This window comes from Bos taurus, chromosome 23 (genome assembly GCF_002263795.3).
Source record: "Bos taurus isolate L1 Dominette 01449 registration number 42190680 breed Hereford chromosome 23, ARS-UCD2.0, whole genome shotgun sequence".
NCBI classification, from domain to species: Eukaryota; Metazoa; Chordata; class Mammalia; order Artiodactyla; family Bovidae; genus Bos; species Bos taurus.
The window spans coordinates 32024179-32047349 of record NC_037350.1 but is presented as its reverse complement, the minus strand read 5'-3'; the positions used below and the strand labels follow the sequence as shown (position 1 = coordinate 32047349).

General features: G+C 37.4%; 1 protein-coding gene across 14 annotated transcripts in view; it reads right to left on the bottom strand.

The window, feature by feature from the left end:
* The window catches only part of SLC17A1 (solute carrier family 17 member 1), a 240792-nt gene extending 220006 nt beyond the window's left edge, over positions 1 to 20786 (bottom strand). For 6 of the 14 annotated variants that reach the window (XR_009492638.1, XR_009492641.1, XR_003032239.2 and 3 more), the window contains exons 1-6: positions 19544 to 20785; positions 16110 to 16155; positions 15384 to 15511; positions 13930 to 14014; positions 7516 to 7688; positions 514 to 747 (exon numbers count right to left, since the gene is read on the bottom strand). Coding sequence is in view for 6 of the 14 variants with exons in the window: in XM_024984029.2 (XP_024839797.1) it covers positions 514 to 747; positions 7516 to 7688; positions 13930 to 13963 (441 nt within the window). In the remaining 8 variants the exon portion in view is untranslated. Of the gene's footprint in view, positions 1 to 513; positions 748 to 5876; positions 5960 to 7515; positions 7689 to 13929; positions 14015 to 15383; positions 15620 to 16109; positions 16454 to 19543 lie in introns of those variants that run through there. The other 8 variants (XM_024984027.2, XM_024984026.2, XR_009492642.1 and 5 more) reach the window with 8 other exon arrangements.
* Positions 20787 to 23171: the final 2385 nt, after the last annotated feature.

Below are 23171 nucleotides of genomic sequence, written 5' to 3'. Positions count from 1 at the left end.
TCCTTTTATTTTTTTAATTGGAGGAAAATCGCTTTACAATGTTGTATTGGTTTCTGCTGTACAAGAATGTGAATCAGCCATAATTATATGTATATCCCCTCCCTCTTGAGCCTGCATCTCCCCTACTCATTCTACCCCTTTAGGTCATCACAGAACACCAGGCTGGGCTCCTTGTGTTATACAGCAACTTTACACCAGCTATCTATTTTTCATTTAGATTCATTTTCATTTCATTCATGTAGTGCTACTTTCTCCATTCATCCCACTCTTGCCTTCTCCCACTGGGTCCACAAGGCCATTCTCTACATCTGTGTCTCCATCTCTTCCCTGCAAATAAGTTTCTCAATGCCATTTTCTAGATTCCATATATATGTGTTAATATATGATATTTGTTTTTCTCTTTCTGACTTCACTTTGTATAACAGATTCTAGGTTCATCCACCTCACTAGAACTGAATCAAATTCATTCTTTTTTATGGCTGAGTAATATTCTATTTTGCATTATCTTTATACCTGGAACAGTCCCTTGATTACTCGGCATATAATGACCAAAATTTCTCCAAATTCAGCTGCCAGTGGGAGGAGCAGGGTAAATAGAGAGCTGAGAAGTAATGCAAAACCAATCATTTTCTTTAAAGAGTATATTCCAGATAAATATCCTGCAGGAATTTGGCTGATGAGTACACCATAGAAGATGGAACTTAACATGATCCCCTGGATTTCAGTGCTCCAGTTATACACAGGGTTCTGAAAGAAAAAAGGAGACGGGTCTAGCCACTCTGCAAATGATTTTCTCTAATGTTCAGGAATGTGGGAAAACTGGTCGTTCTGTCTTCCAGCTTACCTCATGTAAAATATCTGCCCTCTGCCTAATCTCCTCTGTTACATGACTTACTTATTCCTAATAACATCACTTTCTGTGTGTAATTACGTTTTATCATTGGCATCCTGAACTATAAGGAAGTTCTTGCTATAAAGGGCATCATCTATTCTTGCCCTACCTGCACAGCATAGACATTTAAAACTTGTTTTTGTTTTTTTTTTAAATATAGATGCAATTGGCATATTAGTTTCAGGTGTACAACATGATTGGATATTTGCACGTATTGAGAAATGATCACCAAAGTCTAGTTAACATCCATGACAACATATGGTTCTAGTTCTAGTTGTGATGAAAACTTTTAAGACCTATTCTCTTAGCAACTTTCAACTATACAAGATAGTGCTTTTAACTGTAGTCACCATGCCATATGCTATACCCTCAGAACTTATTTTACAGCTGGATGTTTGCACTTTTTAACTCCTTTTACCCATTTTGCCCAGCCTCCCCAGCCCCGTGCTACTAGCAACCACCAACCTATTCTCTGTGTCCAGGAGCTCGGTTTTGTTTAGATTTCACATATAATTGAAATTATACAGTAGTTGTCTCTGATTTATTTCACTTAGCACAAGGCCCTCAAGATCCATTCATGTTGCAGCAAATGGCAAGATTTCATACTTTTTATGTCCAAGTAATATTCTATTAAATATCAGTACCACATTTACATTATCTATTCATTCATTAATGAATACTTAGGATATTGTAAATAATGCTGCAATGAACATGGGATGTAGATATTTTTTCAAGTTAGTGTTTTCTTTTTCTTTGGATAAATACCCAGAAGTAGAATTGCTGTATCTTATGGTTATTTTTTTGAAGAACCTTCATACATACTGTTTTCCATGGCAACTGTAGTAATTTACATTACACCACCAGTGCACTAGTGTTCTCGTCTTTCTACATCTTAGCCAATACAATATTTCTTATCTTTTTGATAATATCCATTCTGACAGGTGTGAGGTGATACGGGTTTGAATTACATTTCCATGATAATATTGAGCTCATTCTCTTGTGCCTGTTGACAAACTGGACATTTTTCTCAGAAAAATGTCTATTTATATCCTCTGCTCATTTTTGATTGGATTTTTTTTTTTTTTTTGCCATAGAGTTAGATGAGTTCTTCATATATCTTGGATATTCATCCCTGACCAGATACATGGTTTGCAAATACTGTCTCCCATTCAGCAGGTTGCCCTTTAATTTTGTTGATGGGTCCCTTTGCCGAGCAGAAGCTTTTCGTTTGATGTAGTCTCACTTGTTTACTTCTGCTTTTGTTGCCATTGACTTTGACGTCAAATCCAAAAAATCAATGAGTTTTTCACTTATATTTTCTTTTAGTTTCATGGTTCTAGGTTTTATGTTCCAATTTGGATTCATTTTGAGTTAATTTTTGTGTCTAAGATAGGGATCTAGTTTTTCCAACACCATTCATTGAAGAGATTGTCCATTCATCATTGTAAATTCTTGGCTCCTCTGTCATAGATTAATTGCCCACCTTATGAATGGGTTTATTTCTGGGCTACCTACTCTGCTTCATTGATCAACGTGTCTGTGTTTATAATTTTCCTTGATTATTTTTGGGATATAGTTTGAAATCAGAGGGCTTGACGCCTCTAACTTTGTTTTTCTTTCTTATTATTGCTTTGGCTATTTTGGGTCCATACAAATTGCACTGTGTGTTCTACTTCTGTAAAAAATGTAATTGGACTTTTGATAAAGATTACATCTAATCTGTAGACTTTTTGACAATATGAATTCTTCCAATCTATGAGCACAAAATATTTATCCACTTACTTGTATCTTCTTCGGTTTCTTTCATCAGCATCATGTAGTTTTTAGTGCGTAGGTATTTCACCTTCTTGATTAAATGCATTCCTGCTATTTTATTCTTTTTGATGCAATTGTTTTAATTTTATCTCTACCAGTTTTTTATTTGTGCATAGAAACACAAAAGATTTTTGTATATTGATTTTGTATCTCACAAGTTTACCAAATTCATTTATTAGCCCGAACAGTTTCCTTAGTGAAGTCTTTAGAATTTTCTATTATAATATCATGTCATCTGCAAATAGTGACAATGTTTCTTCTTCCTTTACAGTTTGGATGCCCCTCCTTTTCTACCTTGCCTAATTGCTCCAGTGAAAGCTTCTAATACTATGCTGAATAAAAGTGGTGGGAGTGGGCATCACTGTTTTTTTCCTGACATTGGAAGAAAAGCTTTCAGATTTTCACCATTAGGTATGATGTTATCTGTGGCCTTGTTACATTGCTGGTCTGTACTATGCTGAAGTATGTTCCCTTTATACTCACTTGCTGAGAATTTTTATCACAAATAGATACTACTTTTGTCAAGCCCTGCTGGCCACCAGAGCCAGGAGATCAAGGCTGCAGCTGCTAAAAAGGAAAAGGAAAAAAAAAATGGAGCACCAGAACAAGATTGCCAGGTGAATGTAAATGCTGCCCCTTTGGGAGATATCGGCTCTCTGGAGTACAGCAAAGAGAGAACACGAGGATGGCATTCACTGGCTTCTGTCCCCAAAGGGAAAGAACCCCAGAAGACCCTGGATGTGTATTAAACTAGATGCTTGTGCCTCAAGTCAACAGTTTATGGTAAGCAAATAAACCTCCTTCATAGAATATCTTGGTGCTTTTCAAACACCTGATTCCGTGCTGTGTCAAGGGGTAGGTGAGTCCATGGGCAAGCCATTTAAGAACCATTTCTCAGTTCCCTTTACCCTTGTGGGACTTGTGTTTGTGAGCCCTGTTGGCTTTCAGAGCTAGACCTTTGGGTGGCTTATCTCTTAGGCGCAGGGATGATGCCCAATGCGGGGTTCAGACTCTTCACTCCTGAGGGGGATGTCTTGCTGGGTCACCTTGCCAGGGGTTTGCAGTGAGATTGTGTCTCAGCATTTCCTCTTGGTTATGGGCATTTTCTTGTTCTCCTGATGTGTAGGAGTATTCATCTTTTGATTTTTTTCCCAGAGGAAAACCTTCCATAGGTATCTGTATATTTGGTGTGTCTGTAAGAGGAGGTGAGTCCAGAACATTTCTACAGGTTCACCTTCAACATCTCTAATACTTATTTCTTAAATATTAATAATACATGCAAACTCCTCTGTAGAATACCATGTAGTACTACATTTACTGCAGTTATTAATTTCCACTTGCCCCTTCTCATCCTTTTTCTCTATTCAGTTAACCTTGTTCACAAAACAACATATCCCCCTAACAACACACACACTGATCCCAGAGAGCAAAGTAGCAATAGAGAGAATATCAAATCATGAAGAGAAGTTCTCATGCTGAACTATGGGAATAATTGAATGGGATAATAAAGGAAAAAAGGCCATTCCTCTTCTTTCACTTGGCTCTGATGCGGCATGTTTTGTTGTCTGTCTCGGGAGTGGATTCCTTTGCTGGTTTTGGCTAGGGGGTCTTGCATAGTTTTGTTGCTTTATTAAATCTGACATAAGAAATTTTTAATATTGAACTTACAGTTTGGACTATGAGGAGGTTGCAGTATTTTTGGACTCACTGCACAGGAAGAAATTTTAATTTTAGTATGTGAGGACAAGATGAAAACTTCTTTGGAAATGTCTAAGATAGTCCCTTTCTCTAAACTGTCTATGCACTTGCATAATTAGTTTATTTTAGATAAAGAATGAATGTTCTAAATGGAACTCTTGGTTGACTATGAAATAAGCAACTAGATAGGAGCCTGCCTGTTTGTTCTCTTTTCACTGTTATCTTGCGCCCTTCATCCTGTCTCCCTTTCTCAAATCCCTGTCATCCTATAGCTGTAGATAGTGATGTCTTGTCTGATAGAAAGGACTTCCATGAGAGATTTGGTAGAAACATCACTCTGAGTATATTGAAAACTAATAGTGAGGGGCCTCTATATAGTAGCCAAGTGGTCATGGAAGCTCCAGATCTTTTTCATTGGTGGGAGGTTACTCAGAGGATGGAACAAGATGCTCTGCCATATTTTTCTAAACGACAGGTATTTTCCCAAGGAAATCAGTATTCACCTTTCCCCATATCAGGTGATTCAGCACACATTTGCTCGACTCTCCCTGTGCAGATTATTCAGAATATTGGGTTGTTTTTTTCATGGCATAAAGCCATCACTCTTTATAGTGGAGTGTAGAAAAAGAAGAAAAGTGGGCACCGTAGTTGAATGCAAACCACTCGCCTCAGATGAAATTCCCCACACCAGAAGAATAAAGCCTGAGTATTTCCATATTCAATCCATTAACTAGTTATCATTAAAGTACTCTGTATATAAATAAATTAACCTATATAAATCTTAGGAATAAATATATATACATCTGTATGAGTCATATAAATGAAAAAATAGATAATATCCCAGTAGGTAAAATGCACTAAGGGTATCAATAGATAACTTGTAAGAGAAAAAAATGGTAATGACCAATAAATATAGATCACAGAAATATAAAATGTATACATTCATTAATAAATTTTAAAGTTATCACAGAATTTCTATCAGATTGGTAAATTTTAAACAAAATAAAATAATTATATATATATTTTTTGGCTGTTTTGGCAAAGGGAAGACAGAGGATATTTCTCATTTATGTGTAACACTTTCTCATCTTCCTTCCTTTTCTTTTCTATACTCAGTGTCCCGGATTGCGTTCTCTTTGGTTTCTGTTCTCTCTTGTTTTCCTTGTTATTTGCTTTCTTTTCTAAAATGTTCTGTCTAGTATTATCGTACCAGTTTTCTGAGTTCTGTCAATTTCTTTTTTTTTTTTTCCCGTTCATCCGCTATCTGAGCAGAGACTTCTATCACCGGGACATCTCGGCTTTGAGTACCTAAATGTGCTACACTATAATGTCCTTTCCTAGTTATAGTTACTTTGCTAGTTTTCAGGTTCATTTGTAATTTCAGTTTACAATTTAGGTCTGCTTTGGGAAAATAATCTGGTGAGTTTTCATATTTGAGAATAATTATCTATTCGATTTCTTCATCTAGTACCTTTGTAGAGGAGAAAACTGAATTCCTTTTCTATGACTCTTATTTGAAGAAGGTCAATTCTCCTGGATTACAGCAGCAGATTCCTGGCGGGGAGGAGAAGGGGAGGGGTATGGTGAATGTGCCAAAGAAAAGTTTCAAGCTTCACAGTTTGAGCTGCCCCTTCTTTTACTACAGTGAAGGAAATAAAATACAGCTTTTGTGAGTAGCCATTTCTCTAGAAAATGGGGTTCTTGATATTTAAACCAAGGCAATGGAATACCAAGAATTAAAAAAATTTGAATAAAATTGATTTTTTGACAAATTTTTTGAAGTACAGTTGACACAATAAACTGTGTATTTAATCTTTGTCATAAAGTATACAACTTCTTAAATTCTTAAATGTGTAACTTCATAGGATATAGAATTTTAGTTTGGCAGGTTTTTTTTTTCTTTCAGTACTTTAGAGATTTCACTTCTTTCTTTATGTTGGAGTGGTGTCTGATAAGAAATCTTCTGTAATTTTTATCCTTGTTCTTCTGTAGTCTTTTTCCTCCAGATTTATTTGAGATATTCTTTTTGTCTTGGTTTTCTGCAATTTAAATATGTATGTCTGGGTGGTAATTCTTGTTGTTCTTGATTAATTTTCTTTTTAGTATTTATCCTGTTTAGTGTTCTGAATTTATGGTTTGGTATGTGCCATTAACTTCAAAAAGTTCTCAGCCATTAATTTTTCAAATATTTCTTCTTTCCATTTTTCCTACTCTTTCTGATATTCTAATCAAGCACGTGTTACACCTTTTGGTATTGTCCACAGTTCTGGGATGTTCTGCTTAGTTTTTTATTTTTTAATCTATTTCATTTTAGCTTGGGAAGTTTGTGTATTCAAGTTCACTGATTCTTTCCTCACCTGTGTTGATACTACATATGAGCCCATCAAGGCATTCTTTATACCTGTTATAATTGCCATGATTTCTACTATTTCTTTTTTATTCTAATAATATCCACCTCTCTATTGACATTACCTCTCTGGTGTTGTATTCTTTTCCCATTAGACCCCTGACATATTGATTACAGTTATTTTAAATTCCCTGTAGGAATTCCTACATATGTGTCAAATCTGAGACCTGGTTCTGATGCTTATGTTAAAAAAAAATCAGGGTACAGTACATTACATATAGAGCATTACTCTTAATGTAAATAGGGGTGAAAATAAGGAAATATTTTATTTGCTTGTGTATTAAAAAAGGGACATAAAAAATTATAGTGAAAAAATAGTTTTTCCTATTTCCATTTCTTTTGTACTACATTTTCTGATAGTTATCAACCCATTACCTTCTGTAGGTGAAATTAACAAAACATGTAAATATACTGTAAGTTAAAAACATAAATAAGAAAGAAAATGTGTTGATTTCTATTTCTTATTTAAGATGTTTTCCTTTTTTCTCTTGTCCAAACTTCTCTTGCCCTTTACAAATACTGAGACATACTTTAGTCATGGGACATCTTCATTTAGGTTACTGCTGATGAGGTAGATCAAGACTTGAGTTTCTTTTTTGAATAATTACTATCATATCAATTATGATAACATTCAATCTCTACACAAATTAGTTAGCAAGATAGGATTTTAAACTTATGACTGTGTGTAATATTTTTGATATACCTTTATGTTATCCTGGAGCTCCTTTGTGGAGGTGTTGGACAAACCATGTGGCTCCGTGCTGTTCACCATGGCTATCATTGTGAGGCTCAGACACACACGCTGTGACATTATTATAACATTACAGAGGAGCAGGAAGACAGCGATTCCATAACGAACGGAACAAAAATATGGAACTGGAATGTACAAGAGAAAATATCCATCGTTAACACAGCTGAGGAAAAAAACATATTTTAACATTAGGGGCCCAAATTTCCTAGTGGCCCTTCCTAATAAGTGGCCCTTCCTAATGTTTATTTTAAAGGGACCATTTTTAAAAACACCCTGAGTTACTCTTGGAAATAAGTCCCCTGAATAACCAACAAGACCTTCCCTCAAGCAAACTACTTTATTCTCAAAACTTACATGACTAGTCTGATTGAGAAACTCATATGTGCACATTGCAGAAGAAAGTTGCATTTAAAAAAAAGTACTGTGTAATGTAATTGGCTTCCAATTAAAATAAATAAATTTTTTAAAAAGTAATGTATTTGAGCTAGCTTCAAGCTACAGTAATCAATGCAGTGTTAGTGTGAGACCAAACAAATTCATCTATAGGAGAAAATAGGGAGTCCAGAAAGAGAGGAATATATATGATCATATGTTTTTGAATAAATGCACTAATGCAATTCAATGGAAGATACTAGTCTTTTCAACAAATGGCCTTTCTCAAGAGAAATAAAAATACATATCTACAAAAGGCTTGTACTGAATTGTTTATGGCAGCTTTATTTAAAATAGCTGGATCTTTGGAATGGATGAACATACTGTAGTATATTAATACAATGGATATTACTCAGAAATACAAAGGAAGGAAACACTGATACACTCAACAATCTGGATGAATCTCAACAAACATTTGCTCAGCTAAAGAAGCTAGACACCAAAGAGTGAATACCATTTTTATGCATGCTATTTCTATGAATTTTAAAAATAGGCAAAATTAATTTATGTGGCTAGATATTAAATAACAATTCCCTCTTGGTAAGGAGGGCAAAGGGGCATCATGGGACTTTAAACTAATGTAATGTTCTATGAGTCTTGTTTGTAAGTTTATACATTTCTCAAAGCACATCTAAATATACACTTAAGATCCATATTTTATTTTATATAATTATACTTCAATAAATATTAAAGTATTCAATAGTGGTGTTGGGAAAACTGGACAATCACATGTGAAAGAATGAAACTGGACCACTCTCTTATACCATATACAAAAATTAAGTAAAAATGGATTAAAATTTGAACTCAAGACATGAAACCATAAAATATCTAGAACATACAGATGGTAAATTCCCTGACATAGGTCTTGGCAATGATCTTTTAATAAGACACCAAAAGCAAAAGCAGAGAAAGCAAAAATGAACAAAGGGCACTGTATCAAACTAAAAGTCTTCTGGACAGCAAAGGAAATTATAAACAAAATGAAAGGGCAACCTACTGAATGGGAGAAGACATTTGCAAATCATTTATCTGAAAGGGGTTAGACTGCAAAATATAAAAAGAACTCAATTTTGTTTTTATTCTGTATTGAGATGTAGCCAATTAACAAACAGTGTGACAGTTTCAGGGGGACGGCAAAAGGACTCAGCCATACAAATACATGTATCAACTCTTCCTCAAACTCTCTTCCCATCCAGCCTGCCACATAACATTGAGCAGAGTGAAAAGAACTCACACAATTTAACAGGAAAAATTTTTAAAAAGCAAAAACAAAAAAATCTGATTAAGAAATGGGCAGAACTGAAGAGACATTTTTCCAAAGAAGACATGCATGTAGTTAAGAGGTACATGGAAAGATGTTCAGCATTACTCATCATTAGGAAAATGCAAATCAAAACTATAATGGGATAGCATCTTACACCTTTGAAAATGACTTTTATCAAAAAAGGTAAGAAATGAGTGTTGGCAAGGATGTGGACATTTTTGGACTTCCCAGGTTGTCCAGTGGTTAAGACTCAGTGCCTGCACCACAGGGGTTGTGGGTTCCATTTCTCCTGTGTGAAACTAACATCCCACATGCCCTGCGGTGCAGATAAAAATTTAAAAAGACACACACACAAAAAAAGGATGTGTAGTAGGCAGAATAATGCCCCGGCCACATACATCAAAAAAAATTGTGTAGAGAAACTGTGATCACATATCAGATTGGCATAGATCCAAAAGCACATTTGTTGGCAAGCCTGAAAGAAAAGAGGATGGAACCTCCGTTATTACAACCCAGCAGAGGTTTTAAATTGTCTGTGGTTAGCATTGGAGAAGGAAATGGCAGCCCACTCCAGTGTTCTTGCCTGGAGAATCCCGGGGACGGAGGAGCCTGGTGGGCTGCCGTCTATGGGGTCGCACAGAGTCGGACACAACTGAAGTGACTTAGCATAGCATAGCATAGTATAAAGAAATAATTTTTTGGCCACACCATGCAGCAGGGGGTTAGTTTCCCCATCAGGGATTGAACCTGCACCCCAGGCAGTGGAAGCTCGGAGTCTTAGCCACTGGTCAGTCAGGGAGATGTTATATCCATGTAGCTAGCCAAAAGTTAATCTTGTTTCTAAAAATTCATCTCCTAATTTGGAGAGGTTTTTTATGTACGGAATGTGCAAATTATGATTTTATCTCTTTTCCTATCCTTCTGTCTTTAACTTCATGGTATCATTGCATCAGAACCACGAGTATATTACTGATTGTATCAAGCAGTTCTGGTTTTATGCCATTGTTCCTGATTTACACAGAGTAATTCTAATGTTTTTACATTTTGGATAATGTTTGTTGGAGGTTCTTTGTAGATATGCTTTATGAAGTGTATTTATTTCTATTGCTGTGTTAAACAATTTTCACAAACTTAATGACTTAAAATGGCACCCTTTTAATAAAAGATTCACAGTTCTGCAGATCATAAGTTTTAGCATGATGTGGTTGGATTTTTCACTCCTGGTCTCAAAGGTTAAAATCAAGTGATCAGGCAAGATGAGTTCTCAGGTGGAGGTTCTCTGGAAGGAACTATTGGAAGAGTTCAGTTTTCTGTGGTTGTTGTACTTCTGTTGCTATTTCCCTGCTGACTGTCAGCTAAGAGTTACTCTCAGTTTTAAGATGTTGTGCATTATGCTGCTTGTCACACGGCCCCCTGTATCCCCAAAACCAGCGAGGAAGAATCTCTTCTGTTAAATGCTTCTCATGCTTTGAATCTCTAGCTGCTCTCTGACTTCTAGATCCAGATTTAAAAAGCTCCTGTGATTAGATCAGTCCTACCTAGATTTAAGATCAGCTGATTATGGACCATGCTTAGATCTGCAACGTCCCTTCAAAGCAGCACCTTCCTTGGCATTTGCTTAAATAACTGAAGGGATGTGTATGGGGCCAGAATCTTGTGGGCAGTCTTAGAACAATTCACTCTCTAGTCCCAGAAGATCCATGTTCATGCCATATACAAAACATACTCACCCCATCCCAAAGTTCCTTAAGGTCTCATCTCATTACACTATCAATTCAAGTCCAAATCCTCATCAAAATGTCAGCTCAAATTTACAAAATTTAAAACAAATACGGAGAAAGCTTCTAAAAGTAACCCACTATGGGAACAGTATCTCTCAGCGAACTTGTGAAATTAGAGAGACAAGTTACACACTCGCAGTGTTTCTACTTATAATGGTGGGACAGGCATAGGATAATTGATATGGACATTCCAGTTTCAAAAGGGGGAGAAATGGAGTGTTAAAAGAAGTCACTGATCAATAAGAGTTTTGAAGTTCAGTTAGACAAATGTTGAACTTTTATTGAGGCCTGGGGATAATCCTTATGGCCCTTGGCTCTGCCCTCTGAGCTCTCTGCTTAATCCTCTGCCCTTTGGTTCCACCCAAGAGTGCAAAGGGGCCGTCTTAGAGTACTGTCCATCACATAGTCATAGTTACCTAATAGTGTTCATCAGGAATGAATGTTAATCTCAAAGATTTTTTTTGTATCTAATGAGATCATCATATAGTTTTCTTCTTTAATTTGTATTGAATGACAATTATTTACTTTGTAATAGAAAACTATTCTTTCATTTCTAGGATTGGACTTAGTTTTTGCAATTTTTAAAATTAAAAAAAAATTTGTTTTGCTAATGTTTTATTAGGATTTTTGTACCTTTTAAAAATAGTGTTAATTTTGCTTTACATATTTGAGTCTATTTAGTTACATAAGTTTTTTTTTTTCAATGATCCCACTGAATTGAATTTTGTATCATTGTACATTTTTGAAGAATTGTTTGAAACAGTAGAAGATTTTAAATTAGATAAATTAGATAACTTTATATAAATTATCTAAATAAATTATAATATAGTCATACCAAATTCATATGCAACTTTAAAAAATGATGAGGAAGCTCTTTATGTACAACTGTAGGATTCCATTTAGATATATTATAAAGTGAAAAAAGTAACATTAGTACCTGGAAAGTTAGTTTCTTGACAGATCTCCCTTTGTAAACAGATAAGAATATGAGATAAAAATTTATTTAAAGTTAACAGTTCATTGAAAGTGTGAATGATCTGGCAGGAAAGATGAGATACTCAGGCCAAAGATTTTGTGAAGACAGAGTCCTCAAGGCATAGACTGATCATTGAAGGAAGATTTTTTCCCTGAAGACATTTGATCTCAGGTTGCTTTTTGCCTCCCAGAGAACGGGGCAACAGGAATCAGACACCAATGCCCTGGCAATGGAAGAGTCTAGTAAGTGACTCTTTCCTTAAATGTTTAGATGCCAAAGACTTGCTGAGTCAGTGAGGGGAAAATCCATTGCCTCCTAACCTTTTCCAGGAGGCAAAAATTTTTGCCCTGTTTGAACCTTGAGATTGAGCAAAAGGAAGAAAAAAAAGTCTTAGAAATTTAATCATTACCCAGCCCTTCCTTTGCCTTTAAACTCACTGGCCTTGGGTCATCTGCAAAACATTTCAAACCACACACGTATACATGCACACTGAGATGACTTGCGTCAAAGCTTTCTAAACAACCTCATCCTTTTTAAAATTCTCAAAAGCAAAAGGGGAATAAGTAGACCTGAAAATCTGAAGGAAACAGTGGGAAAATTCCTAGATGAGGAAAAAAAAGCCTCTAGAGGGCAAAGAGGAAGCTATCTTCACCATGTGTGGGATAGGGCTTGTCACAGTCAATTAAGGGTACCCTTCTGAGTTTTGTTCTTTTCTCTACATTGCTCCAGAAACAATATGAATTATTTCTAAATAAGTCTTGAAAAAAAGGAATCATAGGAGTTTAGAAAGGAATATAAAAAAAAGGTATAGGTGTGTTTAACAGTCACTTTGCTGTATAGCAGAAATTAGCATAACATTGTAAATCAACTATAAGTCAATAAAAACAAAGAACAAAAAATCTGAAACTCAAAAAAAGAAATCACACACAAAAAGAGAAATCACAAGGAGTGTTCTAAAGTGCTTGGGACTGAGTAACAGTAAGATACTACATGTCAAGCTCTGGAAAGAGCAAATTCTACACCTCAGAACATATTTATTAAAAAGAGAGAACTCAAAGACTTGGAAAATGAACAATGGATGAACCCAAAGATCCTAAAAAGAAGTAAATGTTAAACATAAAGGCAGAAATCAATTTTATATACATATATATATATGTTTATATCTTTTATATGTTCACATATAATTAAAATTCCATGGATAGAGGAGCCTGGTGGGCTACAGTCCACAGGGTCACAAAGAGTTGGATACATCTGAGCACACAGACACTAGACTAGATAATTTGAATACAAAGGGACAATATGAAAATACCAAAATAATTATCAAAATTGACACAAGAAGAAATATAAAATAGGCCACTAATATTTATATAAATTGAAAAAGTATGCAATTTGTAGCCCACCCTCTCTTCTAGGATTTTTGTCCCCCTTAGTGTAGATATAATGCTAATCTGATAGCAGTAATTCCATATTGTTTTTCCCCTGCCCTACTTGAGATAAACAATCTAAAAAATATCCTGTAAATATCCAGCTGTTGATGTTGAAGGGTGCAGTGACTCAAGAACATTCATCCTGCCTCACTTCCATCCATGTATCTGTCTCTCTGTCTCCTTGAGGTAGAACCAAAATAGTCCCCCCTCTTTCTGACATTCTCTACCAAGTGATAAACTGACAGGTGTATAAGAATCAAAATAACAGTATGAATAATCTTGGTATGTGGGTTATTTTATTTAGGGTTTTTCTAATGGAAAATCATGGCAGGGATATTTTCCACCCCCCCCCCCCCACCTCCTTTCCTGAACATTTCTAAGATGCTTTACATTTTAGCGCATGTGTTTATGGACAAAATCTCACATGGAATCAATAGTGTCCTGTTTAAGAAGAAGGAAGCCTATGTCATAGAGAATAATTTCTACCTTTCCCTGGAGAGACCTGGTTATCCACTTGCATAATGGTGTTATGGTTGTTTTTCTTCTTGCTGAAGAGTTTGTTTTCTATCCCCTGCAAGTGCAAAACACACTGACATCAGCATTACAGAGGGAAGAACTGGTTAAAATCCACCTAGCACCTCTCTCTGCTTTAAAACATTAATCCAAGGGAAACTTGCTTTGTCATACCAGTACCCATTGTTTTGACATTTCACTTTTATGATATTTTTGTTGATTACAAAATACACAGAAAACCTGAAAACTCTAAAAAGCAAACAAGACATCCTGCCAATCCATAATTCTATATCTAGCGAAGATATCCCTCCAAAGTGAAAGAGAAAGACTGTCAAACAAAACTTGAGAGAATTCATTGCCAGGAAATCTACCCTGTAGGGAATGTGAAAGAAAGGAAGCTTTTCAGACAGAAGCAGATTACTGAAGGTAGCTCATCAGTAAAGAACCTGCTTACAATGCAGGAGATGAGGCAAAAGCCTCAGGTTCCATTCCTAGGTCAGGAAGATCCCCCAGACAAGGAAATGGCAACCCACTCCAGTATTCTTGCCTGGGAAATACCAAGGACAGCCCATGGGGTCGCAAAAGAATCAGACGTGATTTAGCAACTAAACAACAAACTTGGATGTACAAAAAGAAAGGAAGGATGTCAGAAAAGGAATTAAAGGTAACATACAATTCTTTGTTTTTCTTATACCTTCGTCGAGCTAAGAGATTAGGGAGGAGGGTTCAGGATGGGGAACACAAGTATACCTGTGGTGGATTCATTTCGATATTTGGCAAAACCAATACAATATTGTAAAGTTTAAAAATAAAAAAAAATTAAAAAAAAATGCTTTTACAAGGAGAGGCAAATCATTCTCCTCACTACCCTGGACAAAATGACCCCTGCTGCCAGGTCTGCATTTGTCAGTGGGAAGCTCGACAAAGTGGGTGAATCAAAGAGTTTTGTCTATATCAGCATGTATGACATCAGATGCTCAAAAAATACTTAAAATTTCTAAGGCTGGGTTTGTAAAGTATATATAAATGAGCAGTCTGTCAACCACCATTATTACCCACTGGGACATCTGGGGCTGCCGTTTATTTCTGTATACATATACACACACACACACCACCACCGCCTCAAGCACACATACTCTCCATGCCACTCACACATACACAAGGACTAAACACCACACAATACACACTTCTCTTTCCTTTATTGACATAACTGTCCACCTCAAACTCATCCCTAGGAATGTTTTTTTTCTTTCCCTTGTGAAAAATCTATAAAAATATATATTTTGTCCAACTCCCCCGTCCAAATTTCCTCAGATTGCTAAATAGCTTTGATAAAATCTCTAATAGAAACCGTCCTTATTAATCCTTCTGGAGAATTAATTCTAAACTTCACTTTATGAATAATATATAAGCATATAGTTACTAACCTGATTTAGGACAGAAAAGTGATTCCTTTTTGTCCTGTGAAGACTTGCCTGTCAAATTTTAAAAATATTGAATTTCTGGATTTGCTAATTTCAGCCACTTAAATCCTTCACCATATCCTTTGATCTCCCTAGGTCAAAGTTAAAAATTTAATTTTTAACTTCACTTACATTTTTGTCTTGAATCTTCAGGGGAGGGGAGGGAGTCTTAAAATCATCCAAGGGACTAGAAACCTCCTAGAAATCTGCCAGTCATTTCCTGACTTTAATAGACAAACCCCCCCCCCAGCCCCACCCTGCCCTGCCCTGCCACCCCCCAGGCTCATTCTCTATTAGGAGGCAGAACCTGCCTGTCCCATAAGAGTTTCCAGGATTTTTCTATTGAGGGTGGCTCCATGTCTACAGTGCTATTTTGACAGGCATGCTATGGTGTTCTAAATGCTTTGTAAATGTCCTACTGGCTTTCTGCCCCATCTTCCTTCCCTCCCTTCTTTCCATCCTCCTTCTTCCCTCCTTTCCCTTCTGCCTCTCCTCTTGTTTCCTCTCCCCATCCCCCCTCATCTCTTCCAAAGGTCACATCTGTTTGGTATTCAAGCTACTCAGAAAGAGGGGCATTTTACTGAGGTGTGTTCTCTGAGGACTGTGACTTCCCTCATGGCTTCCCCTGCAATGACTGTAAGTTCTCCTTGTTAAGCCTCCTGTCTATAGCAGTACTTGGGAGCATCTTACCTTGGAACTCTTTGAAGACAAGCTACTGGATAGGGACATCTAAGCCCTGAAATCAAAAATTTTGCACTATAATTTCTTACATACTGAAGCATTTTAAAGTTTTTTATGCTTTCAAAGTGCTTAACATATGTTTGGCACATAGAAGATGCTCTATAACATGATCAAGTTATTTTCTAAAAAAAAAAAAGAAATGTTGAAACAGAAGTAGAGTCACAGATACAGAAAACAAACTTATGGGTCCCAGAGGGTAAGTGGGGGAGAGATAGATTGGAAAATTGGGATTGACATATTCACACTACTTACTATATATAAAATATATAACTAATAAGGACCTATTGTGTAGCACAGGGAACTCAATACTCTGTGATGGCCTATATGGGAAAAGAATTTTAAAAGAGAGTGGCTATATATACAACTTGTAATTTATACATATATATATATATATATATATATATATATGATTCACTTTGCTGTACACCTGAAACTCATACAACATTGTAAATCAACTATACTCCAATAAAAATATTTTACAATATGTTGAAAACTTTAACTCATTTGCCCAAGAGTCTTTGATACCTTGTTATATTCACCTGGATTTTTTCTTTTTCTGAAGTCCAGGTTATGCTGATTTTTATCTGGCTCTTTCAGGATGTTTTTACTATTTGTCCTATCTGACACAAAGGCTGTCAATTTCTGACATTTTCTGGGAAAGGGGCCCATTTATTGACTGAAAGTCCTAGGTCAACAGTTGTTTAATGTCCATGTTTTAAGCAAACAACCTTCCCATCTGGTGTCAATATCCCCAGTTCTAGGTACTGATTACCCAGGAGGGAACCATCATTCTGTTTGCTGACCCAAAAGCTTTATACTGCTTTGTTATACCCTTCGAAATTGCTTCTGGATTCTACATCTGGATTCTGTGTTTTCCTTATTAAGTTTTTAAGTTTAACATTTTATTATGGAAAGTTTCAAACACATAGGAAAAAAAGTAGATCAATCTAATATAACCACAGACCCATTAACCAGTTTTCATAATTTTCAATATTTGGCCATTTGAGTTTCCATATACCATACCCAACAGTGGTTTTCTGTATTATATCATGTCATTTCTCCAACAAAAAGTACAGAATGGCCATATAATTCATTAGGACTTGGGAAAACATGCCATCATCACATCTAACAGATAAGCAATAACTCCTTAATATCATCTAATATCATGAAAATTTTCCTAATTGCTTCAAAGTTATTCATTTATACTCTATTTATTTAAATGAGGACCCAAACAAGATCCACATATGACACTTAATTGTTGTGGCTCTCAGGTCTAATTTCATAACAGTCTTCCACCCACCCACATTTTCTATTTGCTGTTATTTAAAACACTACAACATAAGAGTCGTTTGCAGAATTATTCTAATAATTGATTTGACTAATTGTTTTCTATGTCATTTGATATATTTCTTTATCCCCTTACATCCTGAAAACTCTGGGTACGTAGAATTGGTTAGATTCAGGAAAAGAGTACTTCGTAGGGGTGTCTGATGGCTTTCACCACAGCAGGTTGTCTCACTTTTAGTAAAACTGATCAGTGTGTTCAGATATTCTCAGCTTGACTTATCCACTAACAAAGTACTTATCAACCTTTCACCTGTGGTTTTTGGTGGTTGTTAATGTTACCTAGAACTGTTATTTCATTATAAATTGCAAAATGATGACTCTAGAATACTATTGTGCCTTCATTTATGAGCTGCAATTTTCTACAAAATAGGAAGGAAATTCACCTAGTCAAATATTTGGTTACCCTGAAATACAGATTTAATAGGAAAGTCAGGATAAGTACTTAAAACTTTTCAGAGTAATAATTCAATGCCGTAGTAAAAATGACCAAGTAAAATGACCTCATGGAATCAGTCCTTACTCTATTTTGATGCTCAAATTATCTCTTCTTTGGCCAGCAGGAGTCCCTTCAAGCTGGCTCCTATGTCATTATGACATGACCCTAGTGATCTTGGATAGTTTGTTTTCTAGCACACAGTATTTTCTAGGGTCCTCATATATTTTCTGTTCCCAGACCTGGACTTGCTAAAGGACTGCTGGTTCCTTTCAGAAAGAAACAATATTAAGAGACCACATACTAGGCATTGGGGTGCATCTAGCTATTTCAGTGGAAGAACTCAGAAAAAGTATTTTTTAGGAAAAAAAATTCTAATATTTCCAAATCAAACTGAATATTATAGCAATTTTTTTAAAAGTTGAATTTTATACTCTTGCATTTTCCCTTTATGTTGAACACCTTGGTTCTTAATTACTTTTCTTGCTTTATTGTAATATAATCATATTAATATAAAAATAACACTAACATTATTACTCGAATAAATTTTTTGCCTCTTTTAGAAGCAGACCTTGAGATCAAGATTCCTGTAAAAGTGATTTAATAGGTAGTATTTTCAGAAAAACAATAAAGACAGTAGGGAAGTAAGGAGAAAAAGAAAGGCGAGCAAACAAGGGTGTGGTAACAACCTAAATCTGGAGGAAGGTAATTTGGGGTTAATTCTGCAAGGGAGCAATGGGCATAGCCTAGGCCATACCTCAGAGTTTTTCTAACCAAAGCTAAAGAAGTTGGAGTATTTATATGCCAGCATCTATCTATCACTGGCCAAGGGCTGCCTCCGGGAGGTCCTGAGTCCCCAGGCACTTCTTTCAGTGAGTACAGGTCAAGTAGTGCGGGGAGCTGCCCATGAGAACGGGGTCCTGTGTCTGAAGGACACAGCTCTGGGAGCTCCCTCAGTCCTTGAGGGTTTGCTTGCAAACATAGCTCTCTGTCCTGCCACCCCAGAGATTAGGCAATTATTTACTGCAGACACCTGGAGTTCTGGACAAACTTCTCACTCACAGGGAAATGTTATCTGGTGTAAGAAATAGTAACAGGGTGCCATTCCCATGCTCTCAAGATTTCTTGTGACTTTTTGTAAGATGTACAGGTCAACCAAGAAAAAATGTTAACTGTCTTGTCTTTCTCACGCTCTCCTGTATAAATATAAGATGCTGAATAAAGTCGTGGTCAGACCGCTTCCCTTTGTGGAGATGTGTCTGATCCTCTCGACCCCATCTTTGTTGTAGTATTCTTTTGCTGTAGTTTTCTTTCTCAGCCGTGTCGTGCATGTTCTCAGGACCTGATCGACTTTGCCGGCTGGCACCGGCAAGTAGGTTCCAGCAGCCCAAGGACAGCCCTCAAACCAAGTGATGGGTGTGCTGGCTATTGCCAATGAAAGCACAAGGGGCATTGGTATTCACGCCCCAAAATGTAAAAGACCCCAGAAGATACGGGCAGAACACTGACAGCTTGCTGTTCTTCACACTATCCAGTTCCATTCTCTATTGAATTAAGTTCATAGCACTGATTCTTTAGGAAGAAAAAATTAATGAAACATTACCTGCCCGCAGCTGCAATCGTCCCAAAGACTTAACTGATATTCACCATCTTCCCTCATCCACCTCTTACAGGTCTCCTCTCTTGGCCAGTCCTTTTGTTGCTTTGGGTTGCTTGCAGAGTATGGTGACCCAATAATTCATCTCTGGAGGTTTGATGTCACAACTCTACTGTAGGTGCTGTAATTACCTATTCATAGTTAAAAAGGGCACGAGATTTCCCAAGCTCTGGACATACTTGTCCCTGTCCCTATTATGTAGTAGTAACCAACCATCTCATAATGATCAGGGTTAATTACTCTGGCCAGTCTGGTGACTCCTTTCTTTTGCTCTCGGGTCTATCAGCAAGAGGATCCCAACATGACAAGTCAGCACTCATAGTTTTAGGGATTTTGGAACCCTTACTGAGCCCACTCCTGGAAGTATTCCTCTTTTCTGGGAACTAGGACTTCTATACATGCTGAAAATAAAGTTCTATTAATGATATGCCATCTGGCAAAACATATGCAATTAAGACTACCATTGAATTAAGTGGACTTCTCAGGTGGCACTAGTGGTAAAGAATCCGCCTGCCAGTGCAGGAGATGCAGGTCTGATCCCTGGGCCAGGAAGATCCCCTGGAGAAGGAAATGACAACCCACTCCAGTATTTTTGCCTGGGAAATCCCATGGACAGAAGAGTCTGTCAGGCTACAGTCCATAGGGTCCCAAACAGTTGGATACGACTGAAGCGATTTAGCACCCACTGTCATTGGATTAAGTCTATGGTAATTCTTCATCTTCTGTTATAATCCATTTTTGCTGGGGCCACAAAATGGTGAGTTGAATGGGAACATGATAGAGGCCATCATCCTAGTATCCTGTAAATCTTTTAAAATGGCATTACTCTCTGCTATTCCACCTGCCATGCAGTATTGCTTTTGAATTGCTAATTTGCCAGTAGTGGACAATTTCAGGTGTTCCATTTAGGCTTATATAACATCAAGTCTCTTGAGTCATAGTATTGTATCCCCATATTGTCAAAGTCTCCCTTATCCAGCCTTACATTTTGCCCCAAAACCCTGGTCCCATATTTCAGGCACACTCTCCAGATCCCTGATACTTTGTTAGTGAATAGTCCCTCCCCTCCCTTAGTGGGACCAGAACTATTCCAGTTAAGACACACTAGGATCTAACCTCAGAGAAGGCAGTGGCAACCCACTTCAGTACTCTTGTCTGGAAAATCCCATGGATGGAGGAGCCTGGTAGGCTGCAGTCCATGGGGTCCTGAAGAGTTGGACACGACTGAGCAACTTCACTTTCACTTTTTACTTTCATGCATTGGAGAAGGAAATGGCAACCCACTCCAGTGTTCTTGCCTGGAGAATCCCAGGGATGGGGGAGCCTGGTGGGCTGCCGACTATGGGGTCGCACAGAGTCGGACACGACTGAAGTGACTTAGCAGCAGCAGCAGGATCTAACCTAGTTATTTGTCTCATGTTAGGTTTATTATTTGTTAGGTATTAAAGGAAAAGAGAATAGAACTTGAACAGTCTTCAGAGAGGCTGCTATCTGCCAATAGCAGAGCAAATAAGTTTCAGGTTTATCTAAAATGTGATATTAGCATAAAAGACATTTGGTGCCTTTAAATAGTCTTGTGTTTTTGCTAATCTAACAATCAAATCTTGAATCTAGTCTTTAGAGTATATCTTCCCTCTATTGGAGACTGTAATATCTATGTGCCGGCATGGAGGTTTTCTGACTTTCATATCATGTTCTTAGTCGCTCAGTCATGTCCAACTCTTTGCGACCTCATGGACTATAGCCCGCCAGGCTCCTCTGTCCATGGGGATTCTCCAGGCAATGATACTAGAGTGGTTGCCAAGGTCTCCTCCAGGGGATCTTCCGTATCATGCTCTGATATAATTCTCCCATTTGAGTCCCTCAGTGGTTCTGACCAACACACAGCCAACCTCGAAGTTGTTATAATTGCTATTTCTCCATATCTCTCAAGACTAGAAGTATTGACTAAGCCAGTGCATGCCCTTTCACCTGTATCTCACTTCCCATCCCAATGTTCTGCTACTGTTACAGAAGGCCAAGACGACTACTGCTACCTTTACTAATATCAAATGTGTCCTTGTGTCATCCGACTTGAGTGATTCAACTCCAGAAGTCTATCCCGAGCCTGTCTCCTAGGTTCCCTTGTAGAAACAGTTGTCTTGGATCAAATCCTCTAGAACCAGATCTTGAAATAATTCCTATGAAAATGATCTATTAGCACACATTCTCAAGAAAAACCGTCAGAGAAGATCTAGAAGGGATATCAAGTAAGTTTCAGATCAATTCTTAGGGAGTTTGAGAGACAGTGTAGATTTTGTCTCAGAGTAGGAGCAAGGAAGCTGGAGTATTTATATCTCTGTGGCAATGAATTATTGGCCTCTTGTTCCTGGAGGACATAAATTCTCAGGCATGTTCCTGTTGGTAGGCAAAACAGGCTCCTAGGCAGCTCTCTAGGAAGGCAAATAGGTGCCAGGTACTGGAAATGAAAGCTCACCTTAAATTAGTATGCATTCTGGTTAAGGCACATGGAGGATGTGTATTGCAGTTACTGCATGTAGTTGAAGATTTCTTTTTGATGGGAAAGAACCTCTACATTAATTTTTTAGCACACATATAGCTAAGGTAGGGATTATCTCAGGATGAACCTAAGCTGTTTCTATTAATAATAGTCAGATCAAAATATGTTTGGTTTATGGAGAAATCCAATGGAGTAATTCTCACCAGGAATGTCTTCATAAGTGACTAAAGATCCTCTGGGAATGAGGAAAATCAGAAAAAAAGAAAAAGAAAAAGAATGATGGAGCCAGGCACAGAATCTCAATAATGCTGATTCAGTAACAATGGCATAGTAAATAGGGGCAATTATTTAGAGAGTAAAAGTGAGTGTGGTTCAGCCCTTCAGACTTCATGAGGAGAGAGGGGTCTGCAGTTAAAAACTAAAGGAGCAGTTTTACCAGAATCTCTTTAAGACAGATAGTTCTGCTTGAAACTCATGCAATGAAGTGGGAAGGGACACTTGGAAGATATTGGTTTCTGGGCTGCACCCCACAGGCCTGCAAGCCCTGTACTTGCCCATCCTCGAAACTGAAGAATAAGCCTAGAGTCATTGACAGAAACATCAGTGGTGTAACGGATAGAGAATCCTACATGTTTGAAGCCAGGTTCTGGAGTGACAGACCCCATGTGGGGAGGAAGGCAGGCAGGACGTGGCAGCAGTCTTAATTGGGTTGGGGTGGTGGGGCCAGGAGGCTACCATTTATAGGGGAATTGATATCAGGTTGGCTCATCAGTTACCAGGGAAACCAGCAACAAGGGCACATCCCTCACAGCCCCTCAGGTTAACAACCATCATGAGGGCCGATGTTTTGCTTTAATAAACTAGCAGGTGGAGCCATTCTGGCCTAAGGGGCAGGGGGAAAAGCATGCTCACGTGGGGGACTGAGTCAAGTTGGCTCATTGGTTACCAGGGAAACCAGCAGAGGGGCATGCCTCTCATGGCCCCTTTGATAAGTAATTATAATGGAAATGCTCTGATCTAAAGTTAGAACAATCATTAACTGGGGCTGCAGCAAGTTTGAAGGATGGTCGGTAG